At 45.8% G+C, this 16,119-nt stretch overlaps 1 protein-coding gene across 5 annotated transcripts in view; it reads right to left on the bottom strand.

The window, feature by feature from the left end:
* ebo (exportin ellipsoid body open) overlaps window positions 1–16,119 on the bottom strand; it is a 44,512-nt gene that overhangs the window by 19,608 nt on the left and 8,785 nt on the right. For 4 of the 5 annotated variants that reach the window (XM_077634395.1, XM_077634394.1, XM_077634396.1 and 1 more), the window contains exons 5-11: window positions 15,709–15,868; window positions 12,716–12,882; window positions 10,407–10,579; window positions 9,756–9,879; window positions 5,199–5,444; window positions 3,916–4,067; window positions 1,217–1,294 (exon numbers count right to left, since the gene is read on the bottom strand). In XM_077634395.1, the coding sequence (XP_077490521.1) occupies window positions 1,217–1,294; window positions 3,916–4,067; window positions 5,199–5,444; window positions 9,756–9,879; window positions 10,407–10,579; window positions 12,716–12,882; window positions 15,709–15,868 (1,100 nt within the window). The remainder of the gene's footprint in view (window positions 1–1,216; window positions 1,295–3,915; window positions 4,068–5,198; window positions 5,445–9,755; window positions 9,880–10,406; window positions 10,580–12,715; window positions 12,883–15,708; window positions 15,869–16,119) is intronic. The other variant, XM_077634398.1, reaches the window with a different exon arrangement.

Here is a 16,119-nt window from a genome sequence, read left to right as displayed (position 1 = left end):
TACGATGAGAGAAACCAAAAGTTGCAATATCTGTTTCTTCTCACAGCTGTGTTTTGTGGAAAAGCATTTCCTTTCATTTTGAACTACATGTACCAGTAATCAAAATTAATCGATTTAATTTATGACCAATTTTTTATTATTAGTATCCACTTCGCACCCAATAATTTGATCATCATACACCTATAATCAATTTGCTTTTTTCTGGCCATGTTTCACAGAATATTATTACCTGTAATTTAACTTGGCAGTATTCGAAAAATATTCGGTTCACGCTCAATTTTTAATATTCGAATTCCCTTCACGCCAAAAATTTTGCTATTCACACAACTGTAATATTTTCTAACCTTTTTTCACATTTGCAACACGCATAGACATCAGCAGCACAGAAAAAAAGGGCCAGGTAAATTCATCTTGAATTTACAATTTCTAGCACTATAGTCTTGATAAATTCAGCTTGACCAGGTCTGTATCCCCCAGTGAAAATGAAAACACTCTGCTGTATTACCGCATTTACCTGAATGCGGCACGACCACAATAGCAATGCAACAGTTGATCCTGCAGGTGCGAAACAGGGGAAAAAAAAATTAATGGAAATTATGCCCACATTTAGCGATGCAGATGATGAGTGCTAGCTATAGAGACACAACCACATTTCAATTCCATTTATTCAGCGCTGAAACCATTCGTGCAGGCTGCTCCGGCCTTCCTCCAAGTTTTTCGTCCTCAGCGCGACCAAATTCTGCAAAAGCCAGCGCGCGGGGACTAAAGATAACAAGGAAAGTGCTAGTTCTGGAGAGGCTGCGAACGTCATCAGAAGTGTGTAACCATCGCATGTAGATTTCCTTTGACACAATGCTATTGTGGTGTGCTGCCCCCGTCCCACATCTAACTTTTACATGTCCGAGAGACATTCAGGGATTTCAGACAATGACGACTGACTTTCGTTCTGAAACTGAAATCCCTACAACCAGCTGCCACCAGTAAAAGAACAAGGCCTTTAACAAATTTTTATTCACTGTTAAGCAATCACAGAAATAAGTTGCACAGTATTCAGCGCACATATAATTGGCTCGTGCTCCATAACTGCGTTGTGACATGTGTTGCAACCATTACACTTGCATGAGGACCCCATCTTTCCATGTGTAAAACCCATGTCGCCTAGCACCAATCTCAAATGAAGAGATAGGCCTCCCTTGTGCATGCAGACCAAACTTACACATCCGCAATGTCCTCTGCCCAAGCCTTGTCTGCATTCAGGACCAGTTGGTAACCACGGGCGGCCGCCTGGCACAACCTGTAGACACACAGAAAAGAAAAAAAAAACAGAATTTTTGCCTAAATTGCACAAAATGTGTGAAAGCAGAGTCGCATGAACAATAACGACGACAATGAAGACAGAATTCTGTGTCTTAGCACTGCAAATGGAAAGTGATGAAGATGATGATGTACAATGCACAGCACCTTGCTCATCCTCGTTTGCTTCGCTTATCACAGTGTATGCTTTCGCTTTTGGCCAGGGAAATTCCACACTGCAACCAACGGAAGCTCCGATCCTTTTTGCTGATGGTACTATGATGGTGGTGCTCCGTCGTGGGAGAAACCAGCGGAAATCGCGACGTGCCGGGACCATCAGAAATGTGATTCGCTCACAATTTTCGATGACCACCCGTAAAAACAGTCATTTTCTAAATTCGCAATGCATATTTCACTGTAATTTTTCGTCACGAGACTGGTGAAGACCCAGGGATTACAAAAAAAAAAAAAACTGAGGAATCGGAAAGTTCGAGCGAGCTACAGGGGCACAGCATCCGTAACTGTCGATCCGACGTAAAATTCCACCAAATGAAGGTGTGCCTGCCCACCTGGCATGTTGTTCTCCCCATGGTAACTTCATTTCGTCGCCGGAGCAGCTGGCACCATCTATTGAAGCTGCTTGTAACAAGAGGTGCCTGGCAAATTTATTATAATCAAGAAAACTGTTTTTTACGTAACTGTCAACACTGAAAGTTAGCAGCAATGTTAGAAACATGCCTTAAATAACAAATATTGACAACATACCATGTTTTAAGAGAAAACTAATGAACCAAAACCGGAGACTATATTTCAATGCGTAGGGAGAGGGGGCATGTTCCAGCTCCACAGCTTCTCCATGTGCAGCTATGTTAGAAACATGCCTTAACGGCGCTCTGAAAGGTGCTCCGAATAAAGTTGTGGCATGCCTAAGATGTTAAAGGACACTTCACAAATATCCTCCAGCAAGAATTTTTTTTTATGCGCTTTGTGGAAGCTGAGTTATCTGTAGGCAAAATTTGAATTTACGCGTTTTTGCGCTTTTTTCTCTCCCCTAGTCACTTTTTGCATGCTGAAATGTCGGCACTCCTATGGGGCCCCACCCACTCGGTCCCTCCGCCAGCTGCCGATGTACGCGGGAGGAGGGGTAGCGGAGCTTCCGGCCATGACCATGGGAGCCGCATGATGTCAGAAAGAGACATCGCTGCGAACTAATGACACCCCTTTGCTGCTGACGCAATGAGCGCTGCACGATGTGTTGTGCGTGGATTCGGGCGAAAGCTTGGCGCCGTAGGTCACCGCGAAGCGTGGAAGCGTGAATTTTTAAAAATACATTGTTTTTACGCTGGTTTTGAACAAAAAGAAAAAGTGTTGTAGTTACTCTTGGTGTGATGCTACAAAGTGAAAGCTGTGGAAACTGCTGCGTTTGCCACGGGGCGGCCTCGATCATCCAGTAGCACTGCGCTTTGTGCTAAAAGTGTTGGCTCCTTGCGATCACAGATGCTCCTCTCATGGCATTGTGAGCTATCATCACAAAAATTTGCGCGGTTCAGCCAGATTTTCATTAACGCAGCACTAGGTAACAGAGGGTTGGTGTAGCCAGTTCATTATATCAAGATTAACCGTCACAGCACCTTCGTTACACAGAGTTCACAAACATGGATGCTTCAATACAGGTAGCATTGGGAATTCCGGAAGCTAAGGAGTTCACCACACGAAGGTATGTTACGTCCGTGTTTAAATGTATCTATGGTATCAGACGCTCATTAATTTGCGGGCTCCCGGTCTCACACCAGCTATTTTGGAAGGATTCCCAAAAAAGGGCCATGTCTGTGGCCTGCTCAGCAAGCGGTCAAAAATTGAAAATTGAAAATTGGTTTTTGGGGTAAGGAAATGGCGCAGTATCTGTCTCACATCTCGGGGTGTCCCTGAACCTCACACCATAAGGGAAGGTATAAAGGAGGGAGTGAAAGAAGAAAGGAAGAAATAGGTGCCATAGTGGAGGGCTCCGGAATAATATCGGCCACGTGGGAATGTTTACCGTGCACTAACATCCCACAGCACACGGGCGTTTCCCCTCCACTGAAACGCGGCAGCCGTAGCGGTCGGGTTCGAACCCGGGTACTCCAGATAAGTAGCCGAGAGATTAACCACTGAGCCACCGCGGTGGGTGCAAGTGGTCATGCAAATATCCCTCTTTCAGCGTGGATCGTATGGCGGACTGTTGCTCGTGCAACGGCAGGCACGGTGACAATCTGATGGTCCTTGTCAGCTGCATATCAACCAGTCATCCAAACATCATGCCCTTTGGAGTTGATGGCCTGACCATCAGTTCGAATAAACTGAAAGTTTGAATGAAGCGAGTTCCAATGACATTCAACTCTTAACATTGGCAATGCTGCATTCAGTGACCTTTCACCCTGAAGTTTCCAGTACTGCCATACGCTCCTTGAGCTGTGAAGATGGCGTGAGGGGATGAGTGGGCCCCGTCAAGCGGATATGTCAAAGGAACCGACAACCTTTTATTATAAATAATAAATAAAACTACACCGTAATGCTATGCCCGTCTTTTTGCAGTACTCACAAGTGATGAAGAGCACTATATTTTAAATAGCATGGCCTCACCTCAAACCAACCTCGAGCACTTGATCCGAGCTGAAGCCGATAGTGATGCGGCCGAGAGCCTGCAGTATGTTGTAAAAACTGCGCAGCCGCTCAACGGCTGTGGTGACCTGGGGGGACTGGAAGTGGCTGAGCTCGGGCTCCAATATGCTCAGCTAGAGGAGAAAAGAAGGCACAGCATGTCAGTGGGCCTCAGGTGCAGCGTGGAAAGACAAGTGCTGCATCTTGCACTAAAAAAAAAAAAAACAGAGCCCAGTGCCAGCTGCTATGTTGCGCTATGTGTGAGCAACGTTTCTTTTACTGACATCGTTTTCCAAAAATCCATGAAATCTGGAGGCTCCACCCATTAAAAGAGAAATAAACTTTCAATTTAAATTTCAAAGAGCCATTATTGGGGAAAAAAAAACAAAAAGCCTTCTTTTTGTTTTGGCTTAAGGGGGGACACTGGTCTTTGGTACCAAGAAATGACCCAAAAATCTATTTCTTAAAAATGACATTTTTGGAGCCTGTACCTATTATTCTTCAACTCTACCAGTTTTCTCCTCCAGAAAATTGGTATTTTGACCATAATGTTAAATTTAGATCACTGTGTGGGCTCAATTTGTGCAGGAGCAGGCAATTTAACACCACGAAAATTTTGGACAGCTGGCTGTCTTAGTACGTCAATATCTCAACATCTAGGACAGATAGACATGTCATACTGTTTGCTAAGGGAAGTTGAAGGCACAATGTATGCTATAATCGAAGCAAAATTGTTCGATCACGCTTCAAGAATTTGTAATTTTGCAAAGTTTATCGATGCACGATATTCACACTTTGAATGCTGCCATTCTAAATGCTGTAAAATTACTAATGATGGTAAAATGGAAAAACTGCATTGATTATTGCACTCTTTACTCACCATACTATGTAGCCATGGGTTAAAAATTGTTTTTTATTGAGCCATTTTTTTTGTACCGAGGTACTAATAAATGGCTAATTAAAATGAGTCATCTTAGGAACTAATGAATTAATTAAAAATCAAGTTCACATTTGAAATCAAAGTAAAAAGTGAGCAAGGCGATATAGTTTCATTAGGATTGGACTAAAAATAAGGAAAATAGGTCTAAGATCAGTGTCCCCCCTTAAAAAATGCAACAAAAAAAAAACGCGCAGGAAAAGACAAGTGCTGCGGAGTATATGTCCGTTCACGCTGATACAGAAAAGAGGCTGCTTACGCCAACAACAAACCCTTCCCCCTTGCAAGTTCTCACAGTGGGTTTTCAGCCTAACAGAGGCACACTCACCATTTTCGCACTAGCGTCCTCAGGGAAACACTTTCCTGTCCTGTGAAGCAGGTCGAGCTGGGCTTCCAGCACGGACTGAGCCGTGGTGCCCGTCGCCCGGCAACAGCGCACCAGCATCTGGTCCATCAGCACTCCGACTAGCTCCCGGTGCTCTAGGCCCACGTTATGTTCGCAGTCCACGGGATCGAGAATGTTCAGCACGGTGCCCCACATCTTCAAGCACATGCAGTACCGCTCTGGATCTGGCTGCAAGCACACAAGGCGGCAGTCACGGATACCATATTTGCTCACGTAATGGATGCGCTTTATTCTTTTAAATTTAAATGTTAAATTTGGCCCTTATACAAGAGACGAGTCTATTACTCGGGGTACAATCTATAATGAGGTTGAAATTGCCTCACTTTTTAATGGCTTATGTGACACAGCTTCTGTGATGAGTATTAATTGCAGTGATATTGATGGCGCTACAGCATAGTCTCCAGGTGTTACAGTGGCTAGTCTTCCATCTGGGATTGTCAATTGGGGCCTGTAGATGAGAAGTGATAATGTTCTGCTATATGAGGACGACACAGAGTTGACACAATGAAGAGGTAGGCTACCAAATTCTTGACAGGCTGCGGCTTGTACCAGAGAAACAGTTGGAAGTCTGTCGTTGGCACCATGTGGCTACAGGGAAGCAGGAGACAACACTGCCTCGAGTTCAAGGAAAATGATGTGCACCACATTCCCAAGGAATGCTGGCTGTTGTCAGAGCAACGGGACGACATTCCTTTATGATGGCATCAACCCCTGCACAGTTTTTGTATTCGAACAGGTGGTAGGTGTCATCCACTATTCCCTTAAACACATACCTGACTTTGTCCGACTCAAACATCACATAATCAACTTTGAGGCAAAGTGCCAAGTGTTGTCCTGAATGTTTGAGATACAAGATTCAGTAGATGTCTAGGTGGGTCCGGGTAGCAAGGTCCCTCTTGACGGCAAGCTGTTGACCGACTTGCTTTTTCAAAGAGGTTGCAAAGTTTTTGTTTGCAAGTGTCCCAGCTGGCTAAATTATCTTCGAGAGCCTCGTACCAGAGCTGCACTGTGCCTCTGAGGTAAAATACTTTACAATGACAAGTGTGAGGGCTGGGCCCCATCTATTGTACATACTCACACATTCCTACATCCTGAGCCAACCTTCAAGGGACTGAGAACAGAATTTTAAGCACCCAATCTTTTCTTGGTGCAGCAGAAAACTTACTCTTGAAGGTTCTCGATTCCACAACTCTTTTGTTAGCAACACTGTACAAGATTTTCACTAAGAATTTTTCTATTTGTGGATGCACCTGCTTTTATACATCCTGATGCTGGAAACCATGATCAGCAAGAGCAATGGTGATTGCATGCCAGCAAAAGAGATGTACCGAAAACTAATACAAATCTCACCCACCAGGAAGTAATCAGACAACTATGGTATAGAGAAGCATCCATTTGAGACTCCACACCCAAAGTTTAACTGCACAGTGAAGTATGCCTTGTCAACAAAAGGCCCTTAAATACCGTTTTACAGTCATGAGAGAGCATGAAGCAGCCACACAGCAGCGCTGACATCAATCGAAGAGCATGTTCTGGTGAGCGGTGGAGAGGGGCGCTTCCTACTAACTGCATAGGAATCGACCTTTTGCGGTACGCCATTTTCTTGTTCTGGCGCAGAAACCTCAGCGAGCGAACGCTCAAGTGCCTCACTGTTTTTGAAGATGAAGCCATTGGCAACGCAGTTCAGCCGCAGCGCCAGACTAAAATAACATTGTTCTTTTATTCTTTACAACGTTCCGACAAAAAGATCAAATAAACTTCTTTGTTGCCTGTGATTGCAGTTATGTGCATCTGATGCGTTGTCAGGTGTACATTGAAAGGTAGGCTGGCCATTCTAAAAATAAATACGAATGCATAGAAAAGCTCCGTCTTGGTTGCAGTGCAGTACCGTTTATAATGCGGATTTTCCCGACTCCCGCGGTATGCGTTATAAGCTTGTCTATGCTGTAGTCGCGAGCAGCACCAATAAGAGAGGGGTCTTCATCGTCATCTCTGTCCGCCTTCTATTGTGGCATAAGAAGTCTTCGTCATTGTCCACTTGCAGTAATATGCATTGCACTGTATTGATTTGATTCATACAATTCAATCTGTCATTTGCTTTTTATTTGTGCTGCATTCATAGCCTGCTTGCACTGCACACCCTCGGATTATGACACCATTGAGAGAGAGAGAGAGAAACAACTTTATTGATTCGAGCTCGACGTCTGCTTAGACGCCGTCGATGGGAGTGGTTCCCTCTTCACGGAACCCATATGCTTCCCTAGCCGCCTGGCCCCTGGAGATCAGGGGCCACTACATCCTCCCATGTGCACTAGTGTAATTTTAATCCTCTTCAAAAGTTGTGTGCAGTAACTGATACAATGCAAGAGACACGCAAGCCAGCAAACAAAATGCAGATGCTGAACAAGTATCGATCAAAGTCAACAATGGCAAACATGTGCATGATCTAACTGTGATTAGTCTACCTGTTCAAAATGGATACGACGTTTAATTGATATATCACATTTTCATTCACAGCATTTTACAGTGGATCCTGGATATATCGAACTCGAAGGGGATCGCGAAGAAGTTCGATATATATAATATGGCAGCACATAAGCTTATGTGTAAGATGGAAGCATGAATACGGTGCACTCACGGTATCGGCATGCCGCTCGCTGGTGCTGCTAAAGGCTGGTTCACATGCAAGCAACTGAGCGATTGCGCAGCGTGTCGCACAGAAAATTTCTAACTTGTTGGTACCTCGCCGCTCTTGCCACTCGAGCCACCGCGACGACTCAAAACAGGCTTTTATGCCGCGGCAGCAAGATTCGCTAGTGTTTTCGCTTGTATGTGAAACAGGCTTTTAAAGGGACACTGAGGAGAAATTGAAGTTGGCTTGTATCGATAGAATAGCAGCTCCTGATCACAAAAACGCCACTCTTACTGAAAAGAAAGCTCTTGTAATGTAGAAAATAGCAAGAACCAAAATACAGGTGTCGCCGCCACAGGCCAATCTCTCAAGTACAAGCGTGATGACTTCCTAGGACAAGAGGCGCCACCTTGGAGGAATTTTCCTTACTTCATGGAAGCCACGAATCTCTGAGGCTGGCAAAGGAAGGTTGCGCACCGCACCGCTAGCCGTCAGAAATCACGGAGTCTGCGTTTACGTCACGTATCACGTCACTCCGTTCTGTGACGTCATAAGAGTTCTCCGTGTCGTCATAAGAGTTCCCTGAGTTTGAATCAGAGGGGCGGGAAAAACTTTTTCAACTTCGAATCCAAATTTCTTTGAAATAAATGCATCTTTTGCGCCCGGACAAGCGGCAACAAAGCCATGAAATGGCGAACTGTCAGATTTTGCTAAAAAAAAAAAATTGATAGAGTTCTCCTCAGTGTCCCTTTAAAGGGACCCTGAAATGATTTTGATGGTCATATTCTAGTGCAACATATCCTGAGAGGTGGATTTTGTGAGTATTCAAATTTAAACACTCTGCGTGGACCCTATAATTGACAAACAATTTCTAAATGTAATTGCAAGCTACTGCAAGCAGCAGATTAGGGCCACACCTCACTGTGTGTGCCCTGCTCTGATGATGTCAGTGGACAGTCTGGTCGAGCCTTCTCATTGGGCGTGCCCAGATAGCAAGGGCGGGATGGGGTGCGGAGCAGTGCATTTCCGACCTGTTTTCTTAATTTTTTTTCTGGCATGTCAGCGTGTACGAGTCGAGGGAGTGAGGAGGAGCATAATTTTTAATCGCCTACATCTGCGGCGTTAATGAAGCTAGCTTTATAAATTTTTGCGGCGCGGTGACGAGTGATTGAATAGCGACTGCTTGCGCATTTTTCCTGACATCAGCGTATAGCATTTCATGGTCCCTTTAAATGCTTTTCCACACATGGTAGAACCTTGATGACGCGATCACGGCTGGTACGAATTTCACTACGTTATGAGCGCGTTATATTCCCTAGCCAAAGTGCGTTGAGGGCAATGGATAAAAATTTTAGATGTGACGAAAGTTCTCCCTCGCCACTGTGGATGATACAAATGCAGGAGCCACAATCCCACCTATGAGCACTAGGCACTGCCCTCACATCGCTAGTCACGCAATATGCAGTGCAAGCACTCAGCGGTGACATCTGGTCCTCACGTCGCCATTTCTGTGACAGCCAGTTGTGTGTGGCATGCACCGCGAGCACAGAGGTGTGCTGTGCGGTTGCAAATATATAACCCACCAGCCATAAAAATATCAGCAATATCCGCGTGAGTGCACTCCACGTGCCTCGACATATCGAATTTGTTTGTTTTTATATGGTACGAATTGTGGGTGATATTTTTCGCAAACCAGTGAGGATCGGATCAACAAGATTCTACTGCACTTTTGACACTTCAACGTGTTCCCCCTGAGACACACAGCTGAAGACACTGCACCAAGTATGAAAATGTTAGAGCCAAAGGATCACGAAACTGAAAGGAAGAGAAAAATGACGGTGGCTCACCTCCTGGAAGGTGCGTTTGAACAGCAACGACAGCAGCTCGTGAAGCCCAGGATTACCTTTATCATTAAGGCACGGCAGCAGTCTCATAGCACGATGCAGGAAATCCGTCAGCTTGTCAAGGTAGCTGCAGTCAGTGAACGAAAAGCAAACACAAAACTAGCCGCCGATGTAGCAGGGCCTGCACACAGTTCAATGAACTGCTAAGCAACGCAAAATTTCAGAATCCAAATTCGTATTTTTAGACGAGTACAAGTCAAGACAAATACAGTCGACTCTAGTTAACTAAATTCGGACCGGAACGGGATTGAAAATTTTATGAATTACAATGCAGTTTGAATTAAGGGGGGCCTTTAAAAATACATTCGATGTCGATGCGAACAAAAGTGTCAATTCAAAATACAAAAAAATGTTTGAATGAAGCAAGCTCAAATTAATAAGATTCCACTGCACAGAGTCGAATGATTAACTGACTAGTTGATCAGCAACCAAGTGACTGAACGGTCAGTCGATTAACTGACTGGTTGACCAGCAACGAACTGGTCGGTCGGTTGGATGGATTGATGGATGGATGGATAAGCTTCCTCTCCCAGTCATTACACGAAGCCTAATGACTCTGCCTGCCTTTTCACGGCTTCGCAATGTCTTACTGACCTGCTGTAGGCAGAGTCAGCGGCCTCAGGCGGGATGGTAGCCTGCAGGACTCCCATGGTGAACTGCTGGAGAAGCTCTTTGCAGTCTCGCTCTACCAAAGGTACTGCCTCGGATGCAACTATCTCGTACAGGCAGCCAAGGGAGAGGATGGCCAGCTCAACTGTCTCGGCCTGCTGCAGTGCAACGACACACCACAGTTACTCCAAACGGAAGAATTTGGTTTTCAACTGAGCAGGGATCAATTGTCTACAGCCGGATACAATACTAGTCACCAGTGAAAGGGACAATGACTGCCTATTTACCTAAACACACAGTTTATTGCATTTAATTCCCAACATGTCAAATCACAATTCCCCGAAGTTTCAGTTCATTCAGTGCAGTAGATAACTTTTAAAAGAACTTTTTTCATTTCTTTTGCGAACAGCTTGCTGGTCTGACAACCTCCGATCGCTGACGTCACAGCAGAATGCACTCCCCTTGTCGTCCGCTGCACGCCGTTCGCTGCACTGAGGCGCTTGCTTGCATGCCTCGAAAAGTTTCTTTTTTTTTTTTAACCTAACGAAATAAAGTCCATTTTCCGCGTGTTTTTTTCCGCATAGTATGCGAGCTTAGTGATCCTCGGTTTCGAAAATGGACTTGTTCGTGGCGCCCGTCTTCTGATTGTTGAGAAAACAGGAATCAATGGGCCACTGCTGTATTATTTTACACTTAGAAGCATGTTATTTGTGTGTTATGGGTGTGGTCTCTCTTTAGCGGCAAAGTGCTCCTGCATGTGAAAAGCAGCACATGAACTGCCTGCTTTTGCCAATGAGCTCAGTGAAGGGCGTGGCAGAGGCACTCCGTTAACGACTGCCAAGTTCTTCGCCCGCCCGGAAAACACTTCACCTAGGATCGCATCTGCTTCCTCCGATTTCACCACACTTTAGAAATGCAAATACATTCTAATACACTAAAATATCTGGAAACACAGCCAATTTTGTTGTCCACAGTAGACGCCGACAACTGCTGCTGCCTGCCTTCAGCATTGCTCTGCAGACCGGGTCACATTGGCACTTCTCCCTAATTGCATGCGCGTCCTGTGATGTAAGCAATCGTCACTTTGAGGTCACTGTAGCCAAAACTACGCTCGACGGCCATTTGCATGCGCTGAAACTTGTAAATTCCCTTTCTACAATGCCGAAATCGCACGCACAAATCCTGCGGACTCGCTAGGCCTCGACACAAAAGGAGCCGGTGGTCTGCTGCGGACTGATTAGTGTTAAAGTATGAAAATACGAAATGCAGCCATTCGTTTCATTTTTTTTTTTTCTACACGGATAACGTAGACGCAAGTGCAGTTTTCCAGGCCGTCGCCGCACCGGGTGTGAAGCTTTAGCTCGGCCGCACAAACCCAAGCGACGGCGGCAAGCGATGAGCGGCACCATCGTGTGGTGTTTTTGCCCGCGTTGCTTGCCTCGCCACTCAGCTCTATGCGCAGGCACAGAACGAAAGCACGTCTTTGCTGGTGCACATACGTCGCGTATGTCACCGTGGCTGGCATGAGGTTTCCCACTAAGCTCATTCTGCACTACAAAGATACGTGATCGTTGGTTGTTCTGGCGTCATCGTCGGTCTAGTGTGAGAGACCGGTGCATCAGCAACGGCATCTGCATACCGACCAGCTGCGCTGTGTGCTGTGCGATGCGAAGGCACATTAAAGAACCCCAGGTGGTGAAAATTATAATTATACTAGAGACCTCTAACCCGCCGCGGTGGCCCAGTGGTTAGGGCGCTCGGCTACTGATCCGGAGTTCCCGGGTTCGAACCCGACTGCGGCGGCTGCGTTTTTATGGAGGCAAAACGCTAAGGTGCCCATGTGCTGCGCGATGTCAGTGCACGCTAAAGATCCCCAGGTGGTGGAAATTATTCACTACGGTACCTCCTTCTTCCTTTCCTCTTTCACTCCCTCCCTTATCCCTTCCCTTACAGTGCGGTTCAGGTGTCCATCAATATATGAGGCAGATGCTGCGGAATTTCCTTTCCCCAAAACCCAATTATTATTATTATTACTAGAGACCTCCACTACAGTGCCCTACTTCTCCGTCCTTCACATCTCTTCAATCATGGCATGGCTGAGGTGTCCACCAAGCAATGGGACAGTTCCTTTCCTCACGACCCAATTTTCATTTCATTTAGGCATGTTAACCAAGTGGACGCTTGGAGAGAAAGGGCCCTGGCCTCGGCAGCCAAAGTATGATAAGCTGTTTTCATTGAAGGAGATAACAAAAATTAATATTTTCAAGCAATAAAAAATGTTGAGAACTGTTCACCTGAGCGTGACTGTTCGGTGAAACCATGGGAGCTGCAGCACAACAGCAGAGGGCATCCATGAGCTTGGGATCAACCTTCCGACGGAAAGTCCAATGCAGCGATATCTCGATGCAACGGAATGCCTGATGCATATTCTCGCCAATGCCAGGGCCTCTCTTTATCAGATCTGGGTTTGTGCACACATGCAGAGTGAGAATATGTACATGAAGGCAGCACAATTATCAAGACCAAGTAGACCGAAGATTCGCATCATGAGAAATTTGCTACGGTTGATAACGATGATAATGACGCAAAGGCAGCTTTTCCGCTTCTGAAGTGATAGCTTCAAAACCCCACAACTCAAGTTCTGTGATAGGCGGAATGATAACTGTACTGTTGCTGCATTGCATGACGTTAAGATGAACCAACCGCATGCATTTCAGCAAGTTGCCGGCAGCAAAACTTCTTGAGAGCTCTCGGCAAAAAGCATGTGTAACAAGTTACTCAAGTGAATAAGGACCTGTTTTACATGAAATTAAATGACACATTTATACCCTTGTCACACTGGAAGATTTAATGTCATTAGAATCAAAGGGAATTCGATACACCAAATGTCACTTGGGTCTTTTTCGGTGTCACACAGTAAAAAAATGTAATTCGCCAATGATAGCAATGACGAGCGGTGAAAAAAAATTCCTGCAATTAAGAGGCATCAGTGCGCACTTAAGATCTCTGAAATGGTTGAGGAGTATTTTTCTTTGTGCAGTTTTTCGGAGGTCATGGGTTTGGATCCCACCAGCGGGATGTGGTTATTTTTTGTTCTACTTTGCAACAAATTATCTTTTAACCTTCAAAGGGCCACTGACCACCCTCTGGTTGAAAATACTCATATTTTCTACCCTTGTGGGTTGTGAGGCATTATCCCCGGAATGCGCGGCAGCAAAAATTTTTTGAAAAGACTCATTAATTGTGGAGTTACAGCCATCGCAATCAAGCTACTTCGACATGTTCCTCTCACGAGATTTTTTTCCCTCTCGCTCGTCAACTAGCCTCCGCAAGCGAAATTCGCCCTCCTCGTCCAATGTTAGCGGGAGGTGTGGAGCCTGGTACACGTCATGGCCCTGCCTTAGAAATTCTTTTTTTCTTCCTTTTTGCTACCCAGGACACTTCAATCACAAGGGGGGGGGGGGAGCGGCGGGCTTGCAGTCTTTTGTCGTCTTTTTTTTTTAACCCTTTCTCGGCCGTTTTTTTTTTCGTTAAGTTTTTTTACACCTTCTCCACCCCCTTTCCCGTGTCTGAATTGGGCTGTTCATTGCCTGCAGTAGCCTAGGATCATGGACATAGTCATCTGGAGCGCAATGTCTTCCGCAAACCACCGTACGCCTGACCGTTGTGTCTGTTGTGCCGCTGCTGTGCCGAATCGTGGTTCGACTCCAATCGATGCGTGCGCATCCAATGACAAAACAGCGTTGAGGCGTTTTCTCTGCACACTGGATGATCGAGAGACGCGATCAGCTCGACCACCTCGACATTGTTAGCAAGCGCATCCTTTCATAAACCTGTTTGGTTTCGTCAGTGTCATCATCCCTAGTTGGCGAGCGTCCTTTTCATGTTTGTATGTTTGTTTCACGAGACCCCTCCACTGTTTTACGACCGGAGGGGCGGGAGTCCCTTTATTCGAAACACACAGCGAAGCGCAGACCCAAGGATCGTCCAGTATTTCTTGAAAACCAAGCCTGTGTATGAAATGAGTGCAGTTCTCTGCGTGTGTTTGTGTGGTTCTTCTGTGCATTTGTGTCTTTTCTCTGTTCCAAAGTTTGTGGCTTTCGACGGAGCCAAGAAAGACCAGAACAGCGGCAGCGTAGACAAGATGGACAAGTGAGAAGCAATGTATGCGTAGAGCGGCCGAGTGTGCAAACGAGGGAAAGACTGTATGGCACGGCACAGCTCACATAATATGCTGAACTGGGACAAGAAACTAAAAAACGTTGTTTTTGTGGGCTCGTACGCGTGTCCAAAAACCAAAGGCGTGACAGGAAGCACATGCACAACGAACAGACAATGCGACGCATCAGCTGTGCCCACCTTTTGCCCATCATTCAATGCGATGGACCAATGGGATGCCTTTTGCAAAGGTTTGGAAGATGACGTCATCTTCAAGGCTCAGGATGCCAACGTAGAGGATGAGAAGGTTGGCTTCTTGAGAGAAAAAGCGAACAGGCTTTGATTTGAATTTCTACTACTTTTGAGGCGCACATGGCTCTAGTGTTTTGCAGAGGTTCTATGTTTGATGCCTCATCTATTAACTGAGCTTTTTTCTTTATACGTCCAGACCAACTGTTCAGTGACCTTTATATTCGAACACAAACGAATTGCTCTACCGATAATTCGAGCCACATGCCGTTACGCTTGGGTGGCCTGGGCATGCGGTGAACCAAGGAAGGTTCCCGCGAGGCTGCGTGGACTTGTTTGTTTAAAACGCACAGACCCTAATCAGTGGCCCTAACTTCCCATTGAAGACACCACAAATTAAAAAATAAAGAAACATTCCCCTTTGCTCCTTGGTTTCAGTGACTGTTGGCTTCTTATGGATCATACGCACACATGAGTTACTACTGCACCCTCAAGCACTAAGTGCTGCCCTAACATCACCGATGCCGCGATCGCAAGCGTTGACTGCATAGGGAACAATGAGCAGCGGTTTGCGGCCTGCACGTCGTTGACGTCTGCCATAAACAGAAGTGTGCGAATGCATTTCCCATGCCTCCGCATACAGATTTTGTTTCTTTTGGATGATAGAAATTTTTTCGCGATCCCGTGAGATTCGCATATCAAGATTCTACTGTACATCCACCGCAGGCCAAAGCACTCTCCCATATCCGTGCAATATCCCATATCCATATCCATATCCCAAGATGAGCTCAGAATTCTCTTTAGTGCACCTTTAAGTGGATACGAATGATTAATCACTGCCTTATTAGCCCTTTTCGTCTTCGTCAAGCAGATGACATACCTGTGAGAATGGGCCAGAACTTAGACATCTCGTTCGCAACACCATCGCGCAGCTTCTCAACACGGGCGCCAGGTCTGCATTCTGGGAGGCGAGACAATTCCTCCAAAACCATCTGCAGCATCAGGAGCCCCAACAGCTGCGTCTCAGCCGCCTGGCACAGCTGCAAACATGTGGCCACACGTCTGCTCTTTCACTCGTGAGCCGACACTCCGAGAACAACTCCGCACGATTTTCGCTGTCCACAAAAATCAATCTAGCGGCTCTCTGCAGCAATTCCGACAATTTTTCAGCGACAAAAGAGCACTTATTGTTCAGAAAACGGAATTCAAAAATTCGATACAACTGTTCTCGCCACGCGATTCAAAATCACGACGTCAAGACCGAAAAGGACTCCGTGACCATCGTTTCAAA

Source organism: Amblyomma americanum, chromosome 8 (assembly GCF_052857255.1).
Source record: "Amblyomma americanum isolate KBUSLIRL-KWMA chromosome 8, ASM5285725v1, whole genome shotgun sequence".
NCBI classification, from domain to species: domain Eukaryota; kingdom Metazoa; phylum Arthropoda; class Arachnida; order Ixodida; family Ixodidae; genus Amblyomma; species Amblyomma americanum.
This window is presented reverse-complemented; position numbering and strand designations above follow the sequence as displayed.